The 19,618-nt window shown below is 46.1% G+C and overlaps 1 protein-coding gene across 1 annotated transcript in view; it reads left to right on the plus strand.

Annotated features, from left to right (window-relative positions):
- Nucleotides 1-19,618, plus strand: part of SLC8A3 (solute carrier family 8 member A3) — a 148,249-nt gene that overhangs the window by 11,632 nt on the left and 116,999 nt on the right. Inside the window, exon 2 of the mRNA XM_079913968.1 lies at nucleotides 9,257-11,102. Coding sequence (XP_079770094.1) covers nucleotides 9,319-11,102 — 1,784 coding nt within the window. The 5' untranslated portion in view covers nucleotides 9,257-9,318. The remainder of the gene's footprint in view (nucleotides 1-9,256; nucleotides 11,103-19,618) is intronic.

Consider the following 19,618-nt stretch of genomic DNA (forward strand, 5'->3'; position numbering starts at 1 on the left):
GGATTCTACTTTTGAAAAAATTCTAAACCCCTGCCTCTCCTCAGTGGGCCTGTTCTCATTGCCTGTGCTCAGGTTCTGATCGTGTCTCACTCACATCCCTCAAGAGTCTCTGAACCGGTCTTCTGCCCCGAGTCTTGCCCCACTTTCGTTCACTTATCCAGTTTCTGCATTGTTGTCAGTCTAGGGCTCCATACAAAGGGAAAACAATGATCTTGTCCCTCCTGTGATTAAAAAACTTTCAGTGCTTCCTTATTACCTCCCAGATAATGCCCCACTACCTTGGCTGGGCGTACAAGGCCTCTTACAAACGATTCCTCACTTATTTCTGCAGCTTCTCTCAAGTGGCCTGTCCTTCAGACACCCTGTTCACTGTTCTTTAAACAGACACTGCTTGTTTGGGCTGGCGTGTTCTTTAGCGTGGCTTTCTCTTACCTTTGTTTGAGGTGCACTGGCTTCGACCCAGTTAACTCCTGTTCATTCTTCACATCCTAGATCTAAAGTTGCCTGGTCCGTGAAGCCGGCCCTGATGATCCCAGGCAGCCCTTGACCTTCCTTCCTCTGTACTCTCTTGGCACATTCCACATGCTTCCAAATCTAGGACTCATTTTGTTGTAATTTGGTTTTCTGTCACTGTTCTCCAGTGAAGTGTGTGCTCCTCAGGGGGGATTACATTTTGTTCGTATAACTCAAATTGGAAAAACCTTGCTCACAGCATCCCTGACAGATGGGATGCTCCGTGTGAGCACTGCCAAGAGTGGGAGAAATCACTGGCTATTATGCCTTCTATTTTTGCATATTTATTCATGGAGCTATTCATTCACTAAGTATATACTGAACACCCACTCTATGCCAGGCACTGATATAGACACTGGGGATACAGAAATACCAAAGAGATAAAAATGTCTACCCTCTAGGAACTTTCATTCTAATTTTTTTGAATGTGCCAAAAAAAAAGAGTTGGATACGAAGCGGAGTAACCTCCTCATCATAGTTCTGTGAACGTTGACCTGTGCCATGTGGACTGGATTTCATACAAGTGCGTGCATGTATACATGGATACACGAATCGCTAAACAAACAAAGATAGTGTGAGGAAAAAGGGAAAATACTTAGAAACATGTTTGCTGAAAACGGATGAGCAGCATCATTTTCCTATGTAGGTAAGGGAACTCTGGGTCTTTTCTATTTCTTTAGTAAAAGAGTAAATTAATCAGACAGCAAGTTTAGGGGGAGACAAAGGGAAAATCTACTTATATGAGTAGGGGGTTGATGCTGACTCTCCTTGGCAAAGTATGAAAGGAAGTGAGAGTCCAGGAGGGTGGGATGTCTGTCCAGTGTATCGAAAGGCTTTGTGGTACCCATTTATGAGTCAACTCATGATACACTAAGAGCCCTATTTTTTGGTCCAAAGAAAGTCCCTAATGGTTGGAATCCCTGAGATGCAAATGTCTCAGTCAGGCTATGTTCCTTTTCTTCTCTCCCTTGGCTGTACCTCAAAATCAACTAAGGAACTTTTAAAAAGGCTAAGTATCTAGACTCCACTCGCAGAGAGTCCAAAACTTAGGTCCGGAGTAGGATCCAGATATCTGTATTTTTGAGAGCTCCAAAGTTATTCTAAAGCACAGCCCTGTCTAGCACGTGATCCTAGTTCCATTATTGCCTCCAACGTGGGGAATGACTTACATGCAGATGTGGATCCAGCAGCAGGAGAAGCAGAGCTTTAATGAGGTGGGCAAAGCCCTGTCTCTTCCTTTCTCTCTGGCCCCCTCTCATGGTTTGTGATTCTCCAGGTCTGTCAAGGACTTATGGAGGGCAAAGTCCTCTGGCTTCCACAGAGTCTGGTAAACCTTCGAATAGAATCAACAAGCCTTGGAAACATAGAATTTTAGAGGCAGAGAGGATATTAGAGATCAGGTCCAACCTCTTAGCCCTATCAGCTGAGTGTGCTCACTTGCTAAAAAAAATAAAGTCCCTTAGAGAATCCCTCAGGGAATTTCTCTAAGAGTGTAGGAGATGGACATGTAGACAGATAAGCCCAGATTAACGTGACAATGTGTGACAAGTGCTTCAGTGGTCATCAAAGTGCTAGAGGAAGGCGGGGGAGAAAATGACTCATTTGGAAGGTAGAGGAAGAGGGCATTATCAAGGAAGGCTTCCCAGAGGAGGTAGAGGTTCCTAGGGCTGTAGATCCTTGACCTAAGGGCTCCAGATTCCTACCCTGTTATTCCACCATCCCTTTTAGATTTTGGCATTTGACATACCAAGTTTCATAGCTCAGCTGTGCCACTTGCTCAGCTAGTGGACCTTGGGTGAATTATTAATCTTCGGGCCCAAGTCTCCTCATTGCTAAAACGGATAATACTACCTGAATCATTGTGGGATCCTTAGGTATTAAGCAGCAGCTGTAAAAGTACCTAATGCGGCGCCAGCCATAGAGTAAGTACTCAGTGAATAGATGTGATGATTGTTTTTGTTGTCGTCATTTTTAGAGTCTTTGGTTTATACACAGCATGAGAAGGAGGCCTGCTGGTGCTTCCTCTTCTTTTTTTTTTTTTTTTTTGTGCGGTACGCGGGCTTCTCACTGTTGTGACCTCTCCCCTTGCGGAGCACAGGCTCCGGATGCGCAGGCTCAGCGGCCATGGCTCACGGACCCAGCCGCTCCGCGGCATGTGGGATCTTCCCGGACCGGGGCACGAACCCGTGTCCCCTGCATCGACAGGCGGACTCTCAACCACTGTGCCACCAGGGAAGTCCCGCTTCCTCTTCTTGTGTGGTAGTGCCTGGGAGAGAGCCAGTAGGGTTTTATGAAGTTATCATATGGCTTGGATGTCATTAAGGGTTTGGGGGCTTCAAGGAAGGCGGAATATGACAATTGCATGAGATCAGAGAAGCAAGAACAGTAAAATACCAACCATACCATGTGCTACTGCAAGGTTCTTGGTATTATAAAGCCGTGCTGCATTGCACCCACTGTCCGCAAGGTTAGAAGCAGCTCTGCAGCGACCAACTTGAGAGCTTAGAGCAGAACAAGAAAAAGACAGTACTTCCCATGACATCATCATAGACACTTATGCCCATAATTCCTGGTTTGTCTCTATTCCTCATCAGAAGGTAAACGCTATAAAGTTGGGGATGTGGTGTAGCTCGTTCATGGCAGTACGCCCAATCCCTAGGACAGTGCTTGGTCCAAAATGGGCATTCAAAGAGCAGTTGTTTAAAAAATGGGTTTGATCCAAGGTGCTTTTGGTAAATCCAGAATGTCGGCTCTCCTTGCCTTTTTGGGGTCCCCTTTTCCTACCACCCTCCCTTAACTTAATCTCTTATCCTCTGAGGTCTGCTTGGGCCACAACCTAACTTAAATGTGTGCCTTCGCTTCTTTGCGTTTCGTGAGAGACGGCGCTGCCTGCCATCAAAGCATTTTTGACTCCGGGGAACTATGGAGATTATCCAACCCAGCACAGATTTTCTGGATGAGGAAGCTGATGCCGTAAGAGGTTCACTGACTCTTCAAAGTCTCATCGCTTGTTGAGGCAGAGCTGGGAAGAAAGTTCTTGCCTCCTGCTTTCAAATTTGGGGCTCTGCCACTGCTCCGGGCTGCCTCGGAGTATGTAGAGCCTCCAAGCTCGTAGCAAGGGCTGTATATCCAGAAAGACTCACCATCCCCTCCCCAGGCCCTTGCTTTTCAAAGGGGGAACCCAGACGTAGGGTATCTACCCGGCACCGTGGTTAACACCATGTGCTCTGGAGTCAGGCTGCCAGAATCCAAGAGCTTATTTTTCTTCTTACTGTGATTTGAGCAAATTCTTTAACCTTCATGAACTCCAATTTGCTTATCTGTAAAATAGGCGTGATGATAATATTAACTTTTTCACTCTGAAGATTCAAAGAGATCATAACGCACGAAAAGCAGCATCATCGTAGTTTCCTCCTTGGATCCAAGTTCCAACTGTGGCAGACAAACTACCTAAGCAGCAGAGGTCACGTCTTTCCTACTTTTGAGAGCGCCGGGAATTTCGTTCCTGTGTTTCTGGGAGAGCACTGCCACAGAGAGGACTCTGCAGATGCTTATCCCCTGTAGGCAGAGGAAGTACAGACGATGCGGTGTTCCTGGACTCGGGTGACACTTCAGATCCAGTGCAGCCTGGCTGCACCTAAAACTTTATGTAAATTGGCTGTGACGCCTGTGCAGGGGCCCAGATTTAGAAGCAGAGCAGGATGAGTCTACCCAGGCTGGTGACAAGCCCGGAGCAGTGTTCCCCATTGGAGAAAGTGGAGGGCGTAGCAGGAGGGAGAATTTGCTCAGTCTGGCCTGGTGGCACTGTTTTATTAATGATCTGGAAGAGCAGAGGAACAGTGATTTTCATTAAATATGCCAGTGATATTAAAAGATGTCAGGAGCCACTGCTGAGGACACAGACACCTTGCAGACGGCCCCTGGGGGCGTTAGGAAAATAATTCAGGAAAAAGATGAGAGCCTGTGGGCTGAGCTGAGGGGACAGAGGGTCATCATAGGCAGAATATACCCTAGGCCCACCCTCTTTGTCTGTATCCGTTCTGTTTCCAATAGATTTCAAACTGATCTTCCTGCTTTGGTTTTCTTCCTCCTACAGCCATCCTAAACACTTTAGCCAAATTGGTTTTTCTGAAATACAGATCAGACCATGTCATTCTCCTGTTCAGAATCCTATCATTGGCTTTTCACTGCCCTTAGGATAAAAAAATCCCATCTTCTCAGCCTGGCATATAAGACTTGCCATGAATTGGGTCCTCCCTCTGTGACCAGCCTCATCTTCTGCCCCTTCTGCCTCGCACTGAATTCCTTGTAATCCCGTGCACACAGCAGGCTTTTCCATGGCTTCGTGTCTTTGCTTGGGCTGTTCTCTTTGACTCAAGTGCCCTTCCCACTTTCTTTCTTTCTTCATCTTCTTCTTTTTTTTTTAAACTAAAGCTCACTCATGCTCGAAGCCTCATTTCAGGGATCACTTTCTTCAGAACGCCTCCTGAGTCCCCAAGCTGGCTCAGTGCCCTCCTCGCGTGCGCCAGGTATACCTTCACTGACGAAGGTAGAAGTGCCTATATGTACAGCTCTCCACCGCTGCTAGGTGGTACCTTCGAGGGCAAACCCTGTATCATTTTTTATTTTGCCCACTGGCATCTAGTACCAGGCCTGGAGAATCATATCATAGGCGTTTGTTAATGTTTGTCAAACTGAACTGATGGGAAGGAGAATATTCGGGTGGGAGATGGCCTCGGGCAACCAGGACACCCCCAGGAAACCTGGGGACCGGGCAACTCTACCAAATGGTTGGTCTCTCCTGTGAGGGTACGTGAGGCAGTCATATTGCTTCTAAGTCCACAGAAGACTGGAAGCTGATGGGGGCTCGTGGACATTCTGCAACAAATTGGGACATCCTAGTAAAGTGGAGTGGTTAAGACCATAAATTTTATGTCATCTGTGTGTGGGCTCTGGCTCTGCTACTTCTTTGCTTTATGCTTTGAGTAAATGACTCAAATGACTTAACTAAGACTCAGTTTCCCAAAATGTAAAAGAGGGATAAAAATAGTACTAATCTCATAGGGTTGTTCTGAAGATGAAATGGGATCATACTTTATGCACACAATAAGCACTTTTAAGTGTTAGTTACAATCATTAATATCTTCCTTATTTGGGGTGGTTCTTGGGGGTCTCAAGCTGAGTCACCTCCCTGACTTAGGGCTGATTAAAAGCCTTCTGGAGCCACCAAATATCACTTGGGTCTCTGAGGGACTGCGTGGACCCCCCAGGAGGTTGGGATCTGTCTCAGTTGGTGTCTGGGGCTGGGGCAATGGCACAAAAAGATGACTGTTCGCTTGTTCATCAGAGACGTCCCCTCTCCCTCTAACTTCTCAGGCAGAAACCATCTCCTGGTAGGGCCGGAAAGAACAACTGGGCATCCACGGCTCGTTTTCCACCTTCAGTTCCAAAAACTTGATGCAGGCAATTCTTAGCCACCTTCTTGCCTTGTTTTCTTTTATCCTTTCCTTCAATTCATTTGTTTTGGTCAGGGAACAGCCTGATTCTGACCACATGATAGCATAGTCCCCATAAAAACCTATTGCCACGTGTGTCTGTAGGACCAAGGGAAATAAAGGCCATGATCCTGCTTAATTATCCAGGTAGGTAAGATCAGTAGGAATCCTCGTCCCCCTTTGATCAGGATAACTCTACTATCTCAATGTTACATGTCCCCTGACTGCAGCAGGCCAGCCCTCTTCCCTAACCTGTGGATAGGCCACCCCTGTGGGCTTGGCCAGCCATGCAGCTGCCACCGCCTGTCACCATATTGGCTCTTGATCAAAGAGCTGCTCCAGCTGTGCCCACCTTCTGTCTCCTCATGTCTGGGGCTTATCAGAATTCACAGAGTGTTGTGTTTTCAGAGGTCAAGGCAAGGAGCCAAGATCTGTCTCTGTCCACATTTCTCTGGCTAGGTGAGTGCCAAACCTATGAACAGGGTCACTGTGTGCATCACAGATTATGAGGGCTTTGAATATGGATGCCGAACACCTTCAACCTCTCTACTCCTCCATGGTCATTGTCATAGCCTCTTCTCCTCTGAGTGAGGTCAAAGCTCCAAGCACCTTCTGGGATGACCCCCAGTACCTGGACTAATGGGGAATGTGGTCCTCAGCAGTTGACTCTGTGGATTAACGAAACCAAGTTAATCCACAGAGCCCTTTGGGAGGACGGCCTTCAGGATTACAGTATGCACCAGGGTGTACTGTGTCCCAAAGGGAATTTCCCTTTGAGTACAAGCCTTGGGAATTTAAACAGGTCCTACATAGCCTCTAAAATCTAGTCCGGATTTGTCTATGAGATTTTTTTTTTCCCTAAAACAAATGACTGTAATTCAGATTGTAAAATGACTTTAAAGAAGGCTGATTTCTGAGTTTATTAGTCTTCTCAGGCTACCATAACAAAATACCATAGACTGAGTGGGTTAAACAATAGAAATTTATCGGGAGGCTGGGATTCCAAGATCAAGATACTGGCCAATTTGGTTTCTGGATAGAGGTCTCTTCCTGGCTTGCAGATGACCACTCTCTCCCTATGTCCTCACAAAATGGACAGCTCTCTCTCTCTCTCTCTCTTTCGTCTTCTTACAAGGCCACCAATCCTATTGGATTAGAACCCCACCCTTATGACTTCATTTCACCTAAATTACCTCCTAGAAGTCCTATCTCCAAATAAAGCCACAGTGTGGATTAGGGCTTCAACATAGGAATTTGGGGAGGGGCACAATTCAGTCCATAGCACTGAGGAAGCTTCCATCAGGGCCACATTTATTTATTCCCAAACATACGTTTACTGAGCATCTAACTAACTACTTAGGATACTGTGATAAACAGAATAGACATAATCTTTGCGTTTATGTCATTCATAGTTTAATGGATGAGTTAGTCATTAATCATATAATCCTACAAATACCCATGTAATTTCAAAATGTTGTAAGTGCCACGAAGGAAAATTAAAGAGGGAGTTGACCATTTCTAGGGTGAACATAAGTTTTTCTGAGAGAGTGACACTCAAGCTGAGATCTAAAGCATTGTTAACAGTGGGGGTACGAAGAAGGAGCAGTCATTTTGGTCGTGGCTGATGTTATGGGCAAAGGTCCCGAGGTGGAAAATAAGTTGATGTACTCTAGGACCTGATATGGCTGTTACTGCAGAAATTCAGTGAGAGGGACAGTGGCAAGAGCTGAGGGGGAAGAGGAGGAAGAAAGTAGCTCGTGCGAGGCTTGGCGGGTCATGGTAAGGATCCTGGTCTCTATATTAAGAGCGAGGGGAAAATACTGAAGGACTTCAAATGGGGGAGTGAGAGCATAGGTTTGGGTTTTTTAAAAAAAAAGATGACTGTGGCTATATGAGAAGATGGAATAGAGAATGGTCAGAGTTGGAGTGAGTTCAGTAAGGAGGTGACTGTAGATTCATCTGGTGAGGAGTAAGGGGCCTTGGGCTGTGATGGTGGTGAGAGAGTTGGGGGGAGAGTTGGTAGGGTTTAGTGCTGGACTGGAGAAAGAAAGGCTGGCACACAGGCAGCGATTTTTGAGCACGAGAAACCGGGTGAATGGAAGTGCTATTTTCTGAAATGGGAAACAGCGGAGAAGAAGGAGGAGCAGGTAGGGAATAGCAGCATTCCTCCATTACTAACAATACCCCTACATGGTTATAGCAGAGGTGGAAAAATGGGCAAATTGCTTATTTTCAGGTATTGAATATTTGCTTCCTCATTCCATCTGAATGAGGCAATGAGTAGAAAGAGAAGTCTGTAGTTTCAGCTGAGTTTCTTCCATTCTTCTGAACTCATGCTCACCTTTTAGTGCTTTTAGTGCTTTGAGACCAGCAGAGGAGGCTGCATTTCACCCCCAAAATCTTGCCTACAGATGAAAAGAAACTTATTTGAGAGCCACTTGTATGTTATTTATAGTGCTTTCTACCACCTGGCCCTTTCAGTGTTTGGGTGTGGAATTTGAGTGGCTGACTGATCTTCACCTTCCTGTAACTGGATACCTAAACTCTTTCATAAGCATGTTTTGCTGGAGGGCTAAGGACTGCCGTGGACTGGTCTTGGGCACAGCTTACAGGGCCTCAGTTTAGCTATATGGCAGGTAATATTCACTACAGAACATCTCTTAATTTCCCAAGTGATCTCAGAATTACAGCTTGCCTCCCTAAATTTTTCATATGGGGAAGGAGTTTTTCCCAACCAGGCTCAACTGCACACAGAGCAAGGTGTTCTATCTGGGGGGAGTAGCCCAGGAAAAAAGTTCAATATGTACTCCTGCAAACCTATGTTATGCAAGATTCTTGAGTATCTTAAGTATGACGACAGTGTGGTAAGGAAGGCTGAAAACTCTAGAAACAGTAGAAGTGAGGATGAATATTCATGTTATACTTGGTCAATTTTAAGTTGATTGTTGAGAACTCTCACAGATAACAAAGGGGTTGGAAGACAGGACTAAAAGGGTACCACTTAAGTTTCCAATACCAATATTCCCAGCTATTTTAAGCCATATTTCAGCGGAGTCTACCAGAGGGTCCTGAGGACAGAGCAGCTATTTGTACCTCCCAGTGACATCTATTTTTCCAAGTGAGAGACTGCCCAATGTGTTAGTGCAATACGTCAGTCAAGGTGAAGCGTCAGTTTGAATTGGCGGGAACCTGCCCTTTGCTGTCCTCCTTTTCTTCATGCCTTTTTCTGCCCCTCTGATCTCTTCTAGGTCTCTGGACTGTCAGGTGGACCATTGGTGCTGCAGTGGAAGCCAGCAGCTAAGTCTTGTGTATGGCGTGGTTAAGGTTGCAGCCTCTTACCTCTGCCTTCCTCCATTTTGGGCTGATTACCTTTGTGCTCTTCCTGAATGGTCTTCGGGCAGAGGCTGGCGGCTCAGGGGATGTGCCCAGCACAGGGCAGAACAATGAGTCCTGTACAGGGTCATCGGACTGCAAGGAGGGTGTCATCCTGCCAATCTGGTACCCGGAGAACCCTTCCCTTGGAGACAAGATTGCCAGGGTCATTGTCTATTTTGTGGCCCTGATATACATGTTTCTCGGGGTGTCCATCATTGCTGATCGCTTCATGGCATCTATTGAAGTCATCACTTCTCAAGAGAGAGAGGTGACTATCAAAAAGCCCAATGGAGAGACCAGCACAACCACGATTAGGATCTGGAACGAAACTGTCTCCAATCTGACCCTTATGGCCCTGGGTTCCTCTGCTCCTGAGATCCTCCTCTCTTTAATTGAGGTGTGTGGTCATGGGTTCATTGCTGGTGATCTGGGACCTTCTACCATTGTAGGCAGCGCAGCCTTCAACATGTTCATTATCATTGGTATCTGCGTCTACGTGATCCCCGATGGAGAGACTCGCAAGATAAAGCACCTCCGAGTCTTTTTTGTCACTGCTGCTTGGAGCATCTTTGCCTACATCTGGCTCTATATGATCCTGGCCGTCTTCTCTCCTGGTGTGGTCCAGGTTTGGGAAGGCCTCCTCACTCTCTTCTTCTTTCCAGTGTGTGTCCTTCTGGCCTGGGTGGCAGATAGGCGACTGCTCTTCTACAAATACATGCACAAAAAGTACCGCACAGATAAACACCGAGGAATCATCATAGAGACAGAGGGTGGCCACCCCAAGGGCATCGAGATGGATGGGAAAATGATGAATTCCCACTTCCTAGATGGGCATCTGGTGCCCCTGGAAGGGAAGGAAGTGGATGAGTCCCGCAGGGAGATGATCCGGATTCTCAAGGATCTGAAGCAAAAACACCCGGAGAAGGACTTAGATCAGCTAGTAGAGATGGCCAATTACTATGCTCTCTCCCATCAACAGAAGAGCCGCGCCTTCTACCGGATCCAGGCCACCCGTATGATGACTGGCGCAGGCAATATCCTGAAGAAGCACGCAGCAGAACAAGCCAAAAAGGCCTCTAGCATGAGCGAGGTGCACACTGATGAGCCGGAGGACTTTGTCTCCAAGGTCTTCTTTGACCCGTGCTCTTACCAGTGCCTGGAGAACTGTGGGGCTGTGCTCCTGACAGTGGTGAGGAAAGGGGGGGACATGTCCAAGACCCTGTATGTGGACTACAAAACAGAGGATGGTTCTGCCAATGCAGGGGCTGACTATGAGTTCACAGAGGGCACTGTGGTTCTGAAACCAGGAGAGACCCAGAAGGAATTCTCTGTGGGCATCATCGATGATGACATTTTTGAGGAGGATGAACACTTCTTTGTGAGGTTGAGCAACGTTCGCATAGAGGAGGAGCAGCCAGGGGAGGGGATGCCTCCCAGAGTACTCAATAGTCTTCCCTTGCCTCGGGCTGTCCTGGTGTCCCCTTGTGTGGCCACAGTCACCATCTTGGATGATGATCATGCGGGTATCTTCACTTTTGAATGTGACACTGTTCATGTCAGTGAAAGTATTGGTATCATGGAGGTCAAGGTTCTGCGGACATCAGGTGCCCGGGGCACAGTCATCGTACCCTTTAGGACAGTAGAAGGGGCCGCCAAGGGTGGTGGTGAGGATTTTGAAGACACATATGGGGAGATGGAGTTCAAGAATGATGAAACTGTGTAAGTAACCTTTCCACAGTCCATCTGCCTCCGTCCCTTGCCACCCCCTTCTCTCCTGCACCATGTTTTAAAACTTTTTCTTGTATTTGTGTTAATGTCAAACTTTGGTTCCATCACAGGTATGCAGGATCAGCAGACCCTCCTGCCAGGTTCTGCTTCCAAAATCTCCTTCAGCTTTCTCACTTTAAATTGTTTACGGGCAAGGAATCCTGTGGCAGGATCTAAGGACGTAGAACATTTTGTCCACTGAAACTCAAAATGATGGCTGGTGGAGGTGTGGGATGACAGAAGTTCTGATATCAGATTTGGGGGGATTCTTGTGAATTCTCCTAGCAAGAGCTAGGAGACTGCTTGGGTCTCTCCTTCCTCCTTTTCTCAGGCCAAGGGCTTACATGAGCTTTGAAGCCAATCCTTTCCATTCTGAGACGGTGGTAGCCCAATCAGGACATCCTCAAGAAAGTGAGTGGCATTGGCTTTTTTTTCCCAGTACCACATTGCAACTGTATTGTATAAGCAGATTTCAGGCACCTCTCCTTCAATTTGGAAATTGCAAAATTGATTGAAACTTAGCAGTCTCTTTAAACACCAATAGGCTATTTTATGGTGCGAGGCTTGCCCAGTTTAGGTGAGATGAATCAGTATGGCTTGGGTCCTGGAGGTATCTTGGAGAAGCAGAGCTCCCAGGGCAGCGGCCACCCGTCTTCAGTCACAGGTCTAAGCTCCAAAATCTGGCTGAGCAGTGGAGGAGAAGCCTCTTAGGAATTGTGGGGGGAAAATACATCTTCTGTGTGGTCATCTCTTTTCATCGTCCAGAGTTCTCCTAAAATACTTCTCAGGTTACTGCCCCATTTAGTCCTTCAGACACTGGGTCTTGCACTTCTATTGCCTTTGTCACTGTGAGGCCTCTCCCCATTGAAACATCCTGTACTGGGTATTCAGTCCTGTTCTCGGATGGATATCTTTAAAGAAGATAGCAGACTGAATCTCCCCAGGATTTGCAGCTTATGAGAGGGCAGACTTTCCAAGGTGGCCAAGAAGAAAGGGGATGAGAAAGGGGAACATTGGTCTCAGAATTCCTGCTCACATCCACGAGCAATAAGCAGTAGAGGGGAAGGTGTGAAGAACAAAAGGGGCATATATAGACAGTGGGAGATGTCAAACTGCTCCAAGAACCTGCTAAAACCACTTTCAATGGGAAATGAAAACTCTCATCTGTAAAGTGGGAATAACAATACTTTCCTTGCCTCAAGGCTGGGCTCGTCTCTTTTTGCAGTTCCTCCCAGCTGTAGGATTTTCTGAACTATAAACCTAGGCTCTCATACCCACAGCAGCCAAAGATGGAACAGGGGGTACTGTCTTCTGAAATGAAATGGCCATTGACAAATTGATTTATTGGAGCTCTGTGTAGTCATTTTGCTGGGAAGGATAATAACTCGTTAACCTAAGTAAAAACCTGTTCCTTCTAGAGAATACTATCCATTTATATACATACAAATGAAGGCCCTCGCTGGGAGGAAAAACTCCATGAAATTTCACACGTATTTATGGCAATGTCAGTAGATAAGAAGTTATTGTCAGGCATTAAATGACATCAAGACCACAGCATTGGCCATAACTGGACAGACTTGGGGTTCCTCCTATTCAGTACCTGTCTACCGAGGGAACTGAAGGGTAGTTTTTGAGAGATCAGAAGTTGAGCTCGCAATTTCTTCACCTCATTAATAATCAATTGTGCACCTAGGATCTCTAAATATGACTCAACCTGCCTCAGACCTGTGTGTATTTTCAGCTAGATTACTGTCTTGGTGTAAAGGAGCCTCATGAATGATCGCTTCTGGGTGATATTTGTTCTAAACGTATGTGCAGTTCCACACGTTTGAGATGCTGGTCCAGGGTATTGTAGGGTTTCCCATCGATTCCTTTGCATTAGTTTTTAGACTTCAGTAGACTTTAGACTACCCTCTTGGCCTTCTTCATTGCAGAAGAATGAGTCCAAAGCCTACTAGTCTCTTCTCACAAAAGGAGCCCTACCTTTGATACTTTAAATTGTAATTTTACATCTAGAGGCAGTATGATACAGCCAAAAAAACCCATGGGCTCTAAGTATAGTACTCTGGGTTAGGATGCTGGCTCTACTACTGATTTAACTATGTAGTTTGGAGAAATTTTATTAACTTAGATTATTTCCTCATTGAAAAAATGGGGATAATAATGTCTCTCATGCAGGGCTGTTATAATGATTCAAGATATTATATGCAGTGTTCCTTGTACATGGTATGTGCTCAGTAAGCAAGGCCATTAATAGTAATATCAATGAATTAACAATATTCTTCAGAAGACACCATTGATCCAATCAGGTTACCTGATTGGATCTCTGTGTGACCCTAATTAATAAGCTTGCAAGTTTTTTGGTTACCATGAAGATTACTAATCTAAACTCATAAAATACTGGAGCCAGAAGGGACCTCAGAATATCTTCCAGGTATCATAGAGTAGTGCTTCTCAAATTTTAATGTGCTCATGGGCCACTCAGGGATCTTGCTAAAATGCAGATTATTATTCCAAAGGTCTAGGGTAGAGCTTGAGATTCTGCATTTCTAACAAGCTCTTGATGCCCCTGGTGCCAAGTTAGAGGTGAAAAGCTCTAAAGCTCTTGCCGAAACCATGAAACCCAGGAAGGAAAGTGGCTTTTCAGATGACTGTCATGATTGGATCATGGATGCTTGCTTTCCAGGTCCAATGTTCAACTTCATCTCATCTAGAATCTAGCTCTTACCCTGAGACCCTGCTAATCGCAATACCGATTTGGAAACTGAAATTAAAACCCTCAGGAGGACTTAGACAGAAGCTGTGTGACACCTGGAACGATTTTACTTTCTAATCCTTCTCTCTTTGTGTAGCTTTTTTTGCCCACCAATCCTGGTAGCACTGTCACTTTTGCCCTCACCATACTCCTCTGAATCTATTCAGGATGAAGCCAGGCCTATGCTCTATCAATAATATTAGGTCCGTGAATTCACTCATTTGGTTTTGTGCTTTACTTCTTCAAAGGTGTCCTTAGCACCGTGGTAGGATGAAAAAACATGAACCTTGGCGTCTGACAAACAGGTGTGAATCCATCACTCACCAGCTGTGTAACTTGTAATGAGTCACTTCAGCTGTCTGAGCCCCAGATATTTTGTTGGAATGATAGGAACAATAACATCTATTCTTCAGGATTGTGATAAGTACTACATACAAATAGGAAGAAAATGCACCTTTAGCACAGTGCCTGCTCATCAAAGGTGCTCATTCATTCAGCAGACAGTTATTAAATATCTGCTACATCCTAGGTACATTACTAGGTACCGGAGAGAAATAAGTGATTAAGATAAGCTGGCATTTCAGCTCCCAAGGATCTTATTCTCCAGTGGAGTGGACACAAGGTATACACACAAATCAAAACACATGGGAGAAGTATGGTTGAGATAAGCTCAATAAGAGGGGAATGCAACTCCTAATTGTGTGTGACATCACTGAAGATTTTTGTTTTTTTTTTTAATTTATTTATTTACTTATTTTTGGCTGCATTGGGTCTTTGTTGCTGCATGCAGGCTTTCTCTAGTTGCGGCGAACGGGGGCTACTCTTCGTTGCGGTGCGCGTGCTTCTCATTGCGGTGGCTTCTCTTGTTGTAGAGCATGGGCCCTAGGCACGTGGGCTTCAGTAGCTGTGGCTCATGGGCTCTAGAGCGCAGGCTCAGTCGTTGTGGCGCACAGGCTTAGTTGCTCCACGGCATGTGGGATCTTCCTGGACCAGGGCTCGAACCTATGTCCCCTGCCTTGGCAGGTGGATTCTTAACCACTGCGCCACCAGGGAAGTCTGACTAAAGTTTTTAAAGTCACCTTCATTAAGGATGTAGTAGTGAAGTAGATGAAGAGGGGCGGGGGGTGGGTGGAAACATGATTACTTTAAACCCACGTTACAATAAACTCGTGATCTTTGAGAGGGATACTACTGACATCTTCGTGCTCCAGAAGAATCCATACCTTTGTGACTACCACTGCAGCACATCCTGGGAATAATAGCCTCTGAGCCTCCTGCAGATAATAATAAAGGCTCACTGAGACACGGGTGCTTGCCAGCACGTTCATCTCGCTCACTGAGCGTGTGGCTGGCTCCTGTGTCCCAGGCTCACAGTGTGCCTCTGCAAACATAAGATTATTGCGACTTATTGACCTTTGGGGTCTCTGGGAATAGTCAGAGCCACAGATGTCAAGATCTACTATAATTAAATAACATAGGCCTCCTTCAAAGAAGAATCGAGTATTAGCTGTGCCGTGCATTTCCCAAGCAACTCAGGACGTTAAAACTGGAAGCTATCTGACCTCCCAATTTTACAAATCATGAAGTTGAGAATCAGAGATGCAAAGTGACTTGTCCAGGATCACACGGGTAGATATGATAGAAAGTTAGACTTTTAGATAGAAAGGAGTTTTTAGATGCTACTGATTTAATGTCTCCCCCTCCCGATTTGGACCTTTCCATTTTATTTTTATCCATCAAAATCTCAGCTTCGGAAAGAATATGGAAATTCTTGGGTGACAGATGCTCTGGAAGTGCACATCCAGGAGTGTTATGTGACTAATGTCTTAACTAAGAATAATAATATATTATGGACTATTTTTAATCTCTTGGTTCACCTTGAAACTGTTGAAGGAAAATAGTGAGCCCATAGAAAAGTTTTAAAAAGCTTTGTCTTAGTGATCTCTTGCTGAGGGAGACATGTGTAGCTGAGACATCTTTTAGTGATGGTTAACTTCAGGCTAGACCTTGTTGCATGAAATAATGCAGCGGTTTTTTTTTGGGTTTTTTTTTTGTTTTTTTTTTTTCAGAATGATGCAGGCCATTCTCTTCCAGGGGTGCTTTCTCTATAAAGTTTCAGCCCAAGGCATCTTCCCATCAAAACCTATACAAATCTGGAGTTATCCAGGACACAATTTTTACATTCTCCAAGTTGACTGAAACACAGTGGACTTTTCTCTTTTTCTTTGGCTCAGCAGAGTGATAGGATAGTCTATCTGGCCACGGAGGAAGATGATTTGCCTCTAGAATGCCCTTTCTGCGCTTGAGAAAAGTCACAAGCTGCACGCTTAGTGAGGGTGGGAGTGCAGTGGAGGTAGATGTATTTCCCCCTTAGCTGGCATCCCTCCCTTTCTCCTCTCTTCTGCCTGCAGTACCTGATTTCCAGTAACAAGCTGTCTTTGTGGCTTTAGGAAAACAGTCGGTCACCCGGGCCACGGCTTCATGGAACTCACAGTGGAGCTGTGTGCTTGGTTCAGAGTTGTCCTGAAGAAGGGAATCCGTGTCTAAGCCAGTTGTTTAATGGGGGGACTTAACAGTACAGTGGAACATTTCAGGTAGGGTTGTTCAACTACAATTCTGTCTCTCTGGGGCCCAAAGGAGTGATGAGAGGCTATGTGGACTCTTTAGCAGAAGCTTTGGATGTTGTTCCCTGAAAGGCCCCAGGTCCTGCTAATTTTTTTCTTTTCTTCTTAATTACTGAAATTGCCGAAGAATGTGTCGAAGGGTGACATATTCCAGCTTCAGGATTCATAAAGCACCCCAAGTATACTTAAACCGTACATGTCTGGAAAGATCTCCAGGAAGTCCAGAGCCTTCCTGGTTAATTTGTTGTAGGGTCTAAGGGTACAACATTCCTGGCAATACTGGATCAGGCAACACTCTACTTGACCTGGTCAGGGACCATATACAGCAGAGCGTTCAGTGTGCCTGCCCTGGGTCTTCTCGCTTTGGTCTGCCGTCTGGTATGAGAAAGTTCAGGGTGCAGGGTTAGAGATTCTGCCAGGAAGAATGTCAGTTTGGGTTTGAGGAGAGAGACACACTGCCATTGGAGATGATCACATGACCAGCCAATCAGAAGGTGAAACAGTCTCAACCTCAAAGCAGGGTCTCCTGTGCACTGCTTGGAATGATACTAGTTGGGGCGTCAGGCAGTAATAAAGGAATGACAGTGGAGATCCTGCTATGGACCTTGCTTCGTTTGTCTCGACTCTTCGAAGTTTCCTCATTCACTCACAAGCATGATGGAAAGGGATACTTGGGCAAAGTGAGGTGGCTGAGTGGGGAGGACTCTTCCTTTTTGTCCAACTTTTATCAACTTCCCAGGTGTATTTGGGTCATACATGAGCACTTATTCCTTCCCCATCCTTTAGCTGTGCCCCTGTCAACTCCACGAGGAATGGAGTAGAATTCAGAGCTACAGTCTTCGGTTTATTCAAGACATTGTTTTCTTGCTGTCTTTTTATTGTTTGGTTTTTTTTTTTTTTTTTTTTTTTTTTTGCGGTACGCGGGCCTCTCACTGCTGTGACCTCTCCTGTTGCGGAGCACAGGCTCCAGACGCACAGGCTCAGTGGCCATGGCTCACAGGCCCAGCCGCTCTGCGGCATGTGGGATCTTCCCAGACCGGGGCACGAACCCGTGTCCCCTGCATCGGCCGGCGGACTCTCAACCACTGCGCCACCAGGGAAGCCCCTCTTGCTGTCTTTTTAAAAGAAAAACCAACCTGTGCTTCCAGAACCCAATCAGAAGTCCTGGCATAGAGCCAGTAGTGTGTAACTGATGGTTGGAGAGAGAGAACTCCTTGACCTGCAAACAGAGCAAAGTCCCCGTATTTAAATTCTGCACCGTCCAGAAACTCTTGCAGGAATCACATGTGTTGAGAATTTTGCTAGAAGGCCATGAAGGAAAGCACTAGGTAAACATTCTCAGGTGGAGTGATAATGATCGTTCATAGGAATTATATTCCCACCCCTGCCGCCTACCACGCACCCGAGTAGGAAGTTATCTGGGTGAGTACAGAAGAAGAAAAAATTGAAAGTAAAAGTTATTCACTATGGAAAAATTTGTTTTTCTAAAATTGAGCCATCACTAGGTGTGTGCATATATTTGAGTTTAGTTATCAGTGTGGCACCAACCTGACCCCCTCTAGCGAAGGGCCAGCGTGCATGGACACAGCCTTGTTAACCTGCCCCTGCCTGAGCCCAGTTCACTTACCACTTGGTGGCAAGGGTTCATGAAGAACCAGTTAGTTAGGATACAGACAACACTCTAGACTCTTTAGTTGGTGCTTTCAAAATGAGTGACATCTTGATAGTAACTTCCTACTTAGAATATGGCTGTGGAACAAGTTATGGATTACAGAGGAGTAATTCTGCCATTTCTCCGTAGTAGTCCATTTTTTTCAGAGCTCTTGGTCTTGATTTGTCTCGCTTTTGGTTTCCTCCTCGTGTATCCCATGTGATTTCTCCTCGGGACCCCCACTACCACCCGACCCTCTCTTTCTGAGCTGTGGTGATGGAGAGTGTACCCTGCAGCCGTCCCTAGAGCAAGCCCTGGCCCTGGCTGCAAGTCTTCTATGTGTTCACTTTATTTCCCCTCTTGCACCTTCCTTTCTGTGTGGATGCCCTTTGCTGACACTTGCTCTCTCTTCTAAATGTCCTCAGCTGCATCTTTTCTTTCTCTACCGTGTGTGCTCCAGGCGCTGCTGACACTCACGCCGTGGTTTCTACTTCTGCTCGAGCTCAGTGCCTTCCTCCCACGTCCTTTAGTCCCGTGTCCTCTCTTACTCTTATCCTGTTCCCTACGTCCCCTTCCTTCACACTGTTGGCATCTGTATTTGGATTGCCTTCTCTCTGCTGTCTGATCTGATTTCTTTGGGTGACCAGGAGTGCACTGTGGGTATCCCTTAAGACAGCCTGGCATTTGGACAGAAAGAACTAGCCTCACGATAATACCAGGAAGACTGATATCTCCCAGGAAACAAACCACTTACCCTGGTGCTTTTTTTTTCCCTTCACCGCAAAGTGTTTGACTGTTAAGACAAGAAGGTTGAATTGTAAGGATCCAGCATAGACTGGAACTGGTATTGGAAAGGCATCAGAGGCTGCGGGAGCCCTAGGGACCACCTTCTCTTTCTGACGCTGTCTCTCTAGGCCATGGGGTCTCTGTCTCCTGGCATCTCTGCTTCTCTCTGTGGCCTTCTCCCTTATTGCTTTGATGATATCTCACAGCCCAACAGTCCTATCTCCTACTTGGAAAGATCTTTCTATTCTTCTAGCTCAGATTCTCAAGGGAGGAACTCTGTTGCCCCCTCCCCCCAACCCCGCCTTTTTTTCCACCTTAACTCTGTCAAAGGCCACTGGCCCAATACGTATTGGTTGCCCTGTGTCAAACCAGGTTTCCACCCACCCCCAACTTGACAGGTAATCTGCCATAATTGGGTGGTGGGGTAGGAAAACAAGTTGCCCAGGGGTTCCCATGGTAAGCTACCTAAGCAGTTGTGTCTCTAAGTGGTGGACAGTGTCGCTTAGAAGGAAGTCCCAAGTGAGACAGTCATCTGTCACCTCCAAACTGACACAGTATATAAGGTTTGCAGTGCCTCTGAGAGAGTGCTGATGTTACAGTGGTCAGTGCTGGGGCGGTAGGCTAGAGAATGGGAGACACTGCCGCCTCTGGA

Source organism: Stenella coeruleoalba, assembly GCF_951394435.1.
Source record: "Stenella coeruleoalba genome assembly, chromosome: 2".
In the NCBI taxonomy this organism is placed as follows: Eukaryota; Metazoa; Chordata; class Mammalia; order Artiodactyla; family Delphinidae; genus Stenella; species Stenella coeruleoalba.